Source organism: Numida meleagris, chromosome 6 (assembly GCF_002078875.1).
Source record: "Numida meleagris isolate 19003 breed g44 Domestic line chromosome 6, NumMel1.0, whole genome shotgun sequence".
NCBI lineage: Eukaryota > Metazoa > Chordata > Aves > Galliformes > Numididae > Numida > Numida meleagris.
The window spans coordinates 12,586,565-12,594,314 of NC_034414.1; the positions used below are offsets into that span (position 1 = coordinate 12,586,565).

Here is a 7,750-nt window from a genome sequence, read left to right on the forward strand (position 1 = left end):
TCAAACCACCCAGACCTCATTTCTACTCTGAGTTTCTCAAAAATGACCAAAACATCTTTACAGCAAAAGCAAAGTTTTTATAAGAGAACTAAGTACAGTAGTAAACATCTTCGAGAAAAAGCTTAAATTATCTGGGGCTCATTCACTGAGCACTCTGTCCTTGCAGGCCAGCTCTTACCTACACCCCAAAGCTTGGGCTCAGCCCAGTAAATAATCTTCTGAAGTGCAGCAAATAACGCAGCTCCCCTCAAGTACTTGGGAAGCTTGAACAGTCTCCCAGTCTCTTTACAGGAGCCACAGGCTCCCAGCTCCACTTGTAACTCTGCTGCTGTATTCAGCTTGAGTGTACCCAGTCAGTCCTCGAAAGCAGGGACAGCCTAATGTTCCCTACACCACCTTGCTCAGTCACTTTCTAAAGGAATATGACACAGCTAAGAACACATAAGTAAAGCAGGTACTACCCATCACAAAGCAAAACCAAAATATTACCATGTCTCAAAGCAATACTACACAACCACTGAGAGACTTCTTTAAGTAATTACTTGTCTTCCCCCACTACCTTTGCAGAAGAAGCATTTGTGCAAGTACACACTCCAGGATTCCACCCACAGGGATAATTATATTTACAGAAACATGCATATTGCTTCATGTGGTTCCCCAGTACGAGCTAGAGTTGCTCACAGCCTAACAACCAACTGACAGTAACAAGGTAAGGGTTCAGATGAGTCCTTCTGCAGATACTACTTATCATTAATCCAATCTTTTCAGCACAAGATGATTCAGCTCAGGTTCTAGACCTCCACGTTAAGAAACATAACCCGTAATATGCAGGACATGAGCTGCGTCAGGCCTCCTGAAGCTAGCTCTTCATCATTCTGCACGAGCAAGGGAAGTCACACACACAAAGTACACGATCACAGGCCCAGAAAGACTGGAAATTGAAATCTGCAACATGGCATTTTGTTCAGATTCTTCCGGGTCCCCTGCCCCCTTTATTTATTTATTTTTAAAAAGAAAAAATGATGTTTGCAACAACACACTTCAACCCCTGTATCAAAAGCCTCCCGATGACTGGTGTTTGGTGTCCTACCAGCAGGTGGCTCGTGAGACAGAGCCAAAGAAAACTGCATCGTTCAGCAGGAAATTCCTAGAAAAAAAATCCCTAGAGTGATGCTCACTTACTAAATACTACACTAAATACTACACCCTACAGTAACTTAAAAAAAAAATAAGCATCTTTAGAAGCTAACGCAGGAGGAAGGGCAGCAATACCAGCACATTATTAAAAGCTTTGGCACCTACTTTATTAGATAAGGTTGCCCTGTTGCCAAATAGACTGGTCTCAAAAAAAAAAAAAAAAAGAAAAAGAAAAAGCATGAAGCAATTATTTGGTCACTCTAAACACACAGAAGATGATAATTAGCTAAAGCAGATTCTATTTGTCCTTACAGCTCTTCACTAATCACATACAGACTTTGCATCTCAGAACTCAGTGTAATTCACATCTAACGTTTCCCCATACAACTCAACCTCTCTGCATAAGCAAGCACTGCAGTGCTCCACTTGATGATGGCAGAGGTACCAGATGGCTGCATATTTGCTAAGAACTCCCTATGAAGTTCAGTAAAGATTTGTTTTCATATGGTTCAATATAATTCCCACATTTCAGAACCGTAAGTTTACCGAAGAAAAGCTATTCCCTTTTCCCCATCTCTTGGTCTGCCAAGAAATAAAAAAAAAAATAACAACTTCTTTATTACACTTGTGCTACCAGATATTTAACACCCAGCACAGGAGCGCTGCCTAAAGAACAAATGGCCAAAGTTAGGCAAGTGCCTAAGTGATAAAGCAATTTCCCACTGCTTTTAATATGCTTGGAGCTCTTACACCACCTCACACAGATGTACATGCACACTGTTACTGCAGAGCCACCAAAGACATCGTGCCCTTGCACAGCACAGCCAATCTTTTGGGTTGCAGAAGGACAGCCACAGCAGCCTTTCACAACACAGCCCCCTTATACTCTTTCCCACTGGCAAAAGGTTGCACTCGGGCCTGGGCTCACCCATCCAGTTACCTGATGCAGCATCGCTGCTGCAGAGATCTGTGCAACCAAGTGCTTTCACAGATCCCCGTGGAGTTTCCAACCACTAAGAGCCCAGACCCTTGCTTATTTATAAGGGCTGTGTCATATCTGACCCCATGAATAAAATACACAGAGAATTTAGCAAGTGAATCCAGGTCTTAATAAGAGGGAAGTTCCCAGAATCCAAAACCACTACAGAATGGCTAACCAGCACTATGCCACAACACATTCATCAGTCAAGCCAAAACTGACAGATATTTCCAAAGCACAGAACCCCCTTATATGCTGAGACCAGGACTTTTATGCCTGCACCTAAGGCCTACCTGTAAGAGACACGCAATGATAGGAGCCTGCAGCAACTCTCTTCACCTTTACATCTTCCAAGCCTAGGGAAAAAATACGTCTCATAAAATTGTACAGAAGATATCATTTTGTGCACAGATATAAAACAGATGCATCAATGTATGACTGTATGATGATAATGAATTTTGTAACAAAAGCCTCTGCTTTTGGGCCACAGATGTTGCGAGACCTCAGTATCATTTTTCCCCATGGATTATGAACTTGTACACCCACTCGGTTTCAGATACTTCATATTAATAATACCAAGCAGCTTTATAAAAAGAAACGTTACATATCACTGCAAAATGTATTTCACCTTTATCACCTTGACAAAGAAGTCAGACTCTGGGATTACCTTTTATTTCACAGGGTTCCTTTGCAGTCAAGAACAGAGGGAGGGTTTTCCCTTGGTGTGCACGCTTTGCCCGAGACGCCATGCCAGTGCCCCACTGAAACACCAGACCACTCTCTTCCCAGAGTGAACACACAGAGAAGACATTAAAACACAATAACCACCAATAAAATCACTTCAGTGAATAATTAATTAGTTTCAAAGGCACATTCATTTTCACTGGTTCGAATTATGTTTTATATACTCTTTGTGCCAAAACCAGACTTTACCAGGGTTACCCATATGTCTATGAGGCAACAACTACAGTCTTATTGCACAAGTTAAAATAGAAGCTAAAATAAATTTCACCCTTTTTTTATTGCCCTCTAACTAAGCCATTAAAACACTACACATTAAAAGTACTCTTCATTTGTTCCTGAAATGAGAAAACAAAGATAACACATTTACCTGTAGCGGCAAGGGCATGTCTCAGTCCTGCAGCAATACCCACTGCTTTCTCTTTGAGGGACTGCTCGAGAAAAAAAAAAAAAGTGTTTTTCACATGTTTGCCTCTGAAAGCAGAGCATGCTAAACATATTTGTGGTACACTATGAAAACAGCTCTCGATTCCAGCCCGCACATCACAATCCATACCAACACATTATTTTTTATTTTTAGAAGATGTTCCTACCAACTTTTGTTATCTATACTTCACTTCCATCCAAGCATTTGACAGGACACAAAGCAAAAGAGAAAATATTTCAGATGAATGGACGGTCCACGCGGTCACACAGGAGACAGGTTCAAGTTAGCACTGTCACTGCCACCATTTTCAAGGCACTACGCAGGAATGATGTTCTGGACTCTTCATGTTTCCTGGGAGCATCAGGGGAGGTAACCCCTATTCCCTAGGGGACCACTAGCTGCCCCTCCTCCCCTGCATTAACCAGATCGCCGCAAAACCCAAAAAATGCAACAGAATGGTGGCTGGCATGTGCCACCAGGTTACATTTCTTGATGAGAGTCCTTTCTGCTCTGAAGTTATCACTTGCACTACAGAGGAGAGTTTATCTGGATGTAAAAGCATTTCATTAGCGTTCTTCAAATAAGATGCTACAGTGTAAATTAGGGATTAATTAGAATTCCTGTGAGAAATTTATTTACGCTGTTAGGCTTACAGCCAACACGAAAAAAGCTTTTTTCCATACGGACGTCTCAGTTCCTACTACTTAAAGCATTTTAAAGCAAATAGTTGGAGGCTCCATTCGGAGCTCCCTACCCACAGTGGTGCCTCACCTCCAGGTATCACCGCAGACCTCCACACGACTTACAGGAGCAGCACCAGCTGTGCTGCCTTTAGCACTGACAGTTGAAGGTAGTGGACAAGAGAGAAATTGTTAGCTAGCTCTCCGTCCTATTTCCTTGGAAGCTGATATTGATTGTTAAATACTGGTGGTTAAACAAGAAATGAGTCCATGTACTTTTCTATACCTTCACGTGCAAAAAGTAAAAATAATCTTCTTCTCAAAAGCAGTAAAACTAAAAGGTCTTCTCTCACTTTTCATTTTCCTGCAGCTACATACTTTCCCACACTCCAATTATTTTGGGAATGACCAAGCTTGGTTTTATCTGAAGCTTTTTAGGTCTGGAAATAATATTACAGTACTCATTGCTCGGGAGCAATGCATCAAAAGAATCGGCCTAACTAATTTAGTTGAACTTCATCACAGAGCTTTTTTTCCAAGGTGGGATTATTGCTGGCCTATTTTTCTCTCTGTGGCACCCTTCTAACTGTGAGCCACAAACCCTGAACAAGGTACAGCAAATGCAGGAACAGCCTGCACGTGCATAACCTATCTGGTCTCTTACAGACTCAAGGTAAAGCTTCAGCTGAAGTGCACTTGCATGGTTTCGCTAGCTTTAGAGTCACTTTACATCACCTGAGAAAACTCATTCTACGGATGCTATCAAGAGGTGTTACATGAAACATTCTAATCTCTAAGGAAAGAGACAACTTTCTGTTGCAAGTGGGCAACTCCTTCACACAACAAAAGAAAGCAACTGTAGCGTCTCATTTCTGGGTCAAGGACCATCCCTGGCTGTCTATTCTGTAAATTTACTTCATCAGATGGACTCCTTTACAAACAGTTGAAGAGCCAAGCTTAAAGCTCACTGAGGTCACCAGGCCCTTGTCATTGCTGTAAGCAACATAATGCACAGAGCTACAGAACAGTTCCTTTTAAATCTTTACCTCAATCTTTTGTGGAATCAAGCACGGACCTGAAATTTGAGGAACTCCTAGCTGTCCAAAAGCGTTAGACCCACAGGACAGAACTAGGCCATCTCCTGCAAAACAAAGGGTTAGACTGTGATCGGCGTAACTTTGACCAAAAGCAAAGTATTGTAACATTCAAACGGGCAAAAACACTCTGAAATAACTGGAAAAAAAAGGCCTAACATCTCCCCTTCTCAAGTCCCTGAGGCCACAGGCTTCTGGTTTCATACATAATGGTCAGTAAAGATCTGAAGCTCACAGGCAATAGATTAAAGTAGCTTAAAACCTGTGAGTGCTACATGTTGCACAAACAGCAACAATGTGAACTGTCAGCGTGTTCTCTACATGCCCATATTTCCCCAGCTCCTGCAAAGAGGAACTTACCTGCTAGTATGATTGTAAAATCCCAGCCACAGGCCACTTCCTGCACACAGAAGCCAGACAGGGCAGTGCACAGTGTAAAACGCAGCACATCTTCTGTGTGATTCAATCCCAACTGCCCCTCCTTGTTATGGCCACACACAAAGAGCTCTCCAGCTCCTGGAATAATTAAAAAAAAAAAAAAAAATCACACTCAATTCACAAAGAAGCACATATGCAATGAGATCCTGCAACAAAGACAGTGATTGTGTGTCATTTAACACACTGAACTGCACAGAGACAGCTATTTCTGATGCACCAGAAACATCTTTGAATAAGCACAGCTATCAAGAGCCAAGGGAAACAGCTCATATAGCAAAACAAGAACCTGTTTTGAGAAGTATTTCATACCATTCACACCTCTCCGTATCCCTTCATTCTCATCGTTAGCTATAGCTGTAGCAGAACCTTTCGAAGCAGGTGTTATTTTCTGCTCCTCCCCTCAAAACTTCTCCAGATTGAATAACATTCTGTTTGACTCCTTCCCTGCTCATCCTCAATAGAGGACAACTAATGGTTTTGTTCGAAAAGCTATTATGTCAAATGCATTCAGAAATTATCTTCACCAAGTCATTAAACAGCCACAGAAGATGAGCAAACAAAGGAATTTCCCCAAAATATTAAGTTAATAGGCACAGGGGGAGCCTGTTTTACAACTAAGTGATATTCGCTCAGATCCAGAAGCCACAGATAGGTGGCAGCACCGCACCAGAAAGGAAAGACTTTTCCCCTGGCTGTTCAAGTCGCACACTCCTCAGAAGTGCAATGTTTTTACCAGTGATAACCGCAGAATGTCCCCCTCCTCCAGTGATGTTCTTGATGTCTCGACGCTTGCAGGAAACATCTTTCAGTGACTGAGGCACCAGCACATCCTCTTTATGACCAAGGCCAAGCTGTCCGTAGCTGTTTGCACCCTTCAAACGCACACAGAAAAATAACACGTTAAAAAAAAGTTAACAAGAAAAGATGCACTTGGCTCTCCTCCTACAAGCCAGCAGGCTCATCAGGGACGTGGCGTGGGTTAACCTGATGGTATCTGCTCCTGAAAATCCCCCAGAGGGCAACCTTCACTCTGACAGCTGTCATACAGGACCCCCAGAACTGCAGACCCGGGCTGTCCCAGACCTGCTGCCACTAAGGCCACCCTTGCAATCCCAGCACTGTTCTTCTATACAGGAATATGTTTGCTAAGGCTAACTGCAGGCTAACTGCTAGTAAGGCAGAACGCCTCGCTACCAATAATTAGGACCACCTGTTTAACGCTAACGGTTCCCACTCAGCACCAAGGTGTTATTCATGCCAATGCTTTCCAGGAGCACACACCAAAAGAAGGTGAGAATGACAAGCTGTGTTGTTCTGGAACCCAAAGCAGAAGCACTTGTCCATCATTAAGTCATTCTTTCACCTTACAGCAGGCAAAACAAGAACATACCTGTATGTTTGTACACACGGCGCTGAAGCCGCTAGGCCAGTCACACCAAGCAGCCAGGGTAGTAACGTGCCAGGAGCTTCTCAGCTACTTTACGGTCTGTGAGATGACCGCAGACCAAGAGTCCGAGCAGCACCCTTGCACTGCCGCAGGTGGAGGACCCCAGGCGGAGCTAGCCCACCCGAGCTCCTCAAAGGACGCGTTCAGCAGCTCCGACCTCAGCCACAAGCCCCGGCTGCTGCTGGCGGACGGCCTCAGCACACGGCAGGCCCCGAACTCTCCTCAGAAGGTTCCCCACGTGCGGATTCCGCACGCCCTCAGCACGAGGCGCCGAACGGCAAGCAGCTGCCCCGAACCCAGCGCGCGCCGCTCTCCTCAGGCGCCGCTCCGCTCCCCCTCCGAAGCAGCAAACCTGAGGGCGGCGAGCTACGCCGGCACCGGCCGTCAGAGCCCGTCTGCTCGCACGCCCCGCAGCTCTGGAAGGCTCGTACCCCGTGCGGGGCCGAGAGCCGGGCAGGCCCGCGGGACGCGGCCCGGCCGCGGGAGCCGCGCCGAGCTCGCTCTCGCCCTCCTCCCGCCGCCATCTCGCGGCCGCAGGGCGGGCCGTGTCCCCGCGCAGCCCTCGCGCCCACCTACCCACGCGCGGAGCACCGGCTCCATGGGGCTCGCGCCCTTCCCGCCCCACTACGGCCGGGGAGGAAGAGGCGGGACGGGGCGGGCTTAGGCGGGGCCACGCCTCGCCGCGAGGGCACCGCGAGCCGACACGTGGCGGCGCCCGCCCGGAGGCGATCGGCGCGGCAGTGCCGGCAGCAGGGCCAGCAGCACGGCTGCTGCGTCTGCAGGAGCGCGGTGCGGGGCAGCCCAAGG

At 46.0% G+C, this 7,750-nt stretch overlaps 1 protein-coding gene across 6 annotated transcripts in view; it reads right to left on the reverse strand.

Moving 5' to 3' along the window:
* The window catches only part of SERGEF (secretion regulating guanine nucleotide exchange factor), a 139,017-nt gene extending 131,408 nt beyond the window's left edge, over positions 1-7,609 (reverse strand). For all 6 annotated transcript variants that reach the window (XR_002440922.1, XM_021403893.1, XM_021403892.1 and 3 more), the window contains exons 1-7: positions 7,520-7,609; positions 6,230-6,368; positions 5,419-5,574; positions 5,011-5,105; positions 3,228-3,288; positions 2,784-2,897; positions 2,410-2,472 (exon numbers count right to left, since the gene is read on the reverse strand). Coding sequence is in view for 5 of the 6 variants with exons in the window: in XM_021403893.1 (XP_021259568.1) it covers positions 2,410-2,472; positions 2,784-2,897; positions 3,228-3,288; positions 5,011-5,105; positions 5,419-5,574; positions 6,230-6,368; positions 7,520-7,543 (652 nt within the window). In the remaining variant the exon portion in view is untranslated. The remainder of the gene's footprint in view (positions 1-2,409; positions 2,473-2,783; positions 2,898-3,227; positions 3,289-5,010; positions 5,106-5,418; positions 5,575-6,229; positions 6,369-7,519) is intronic.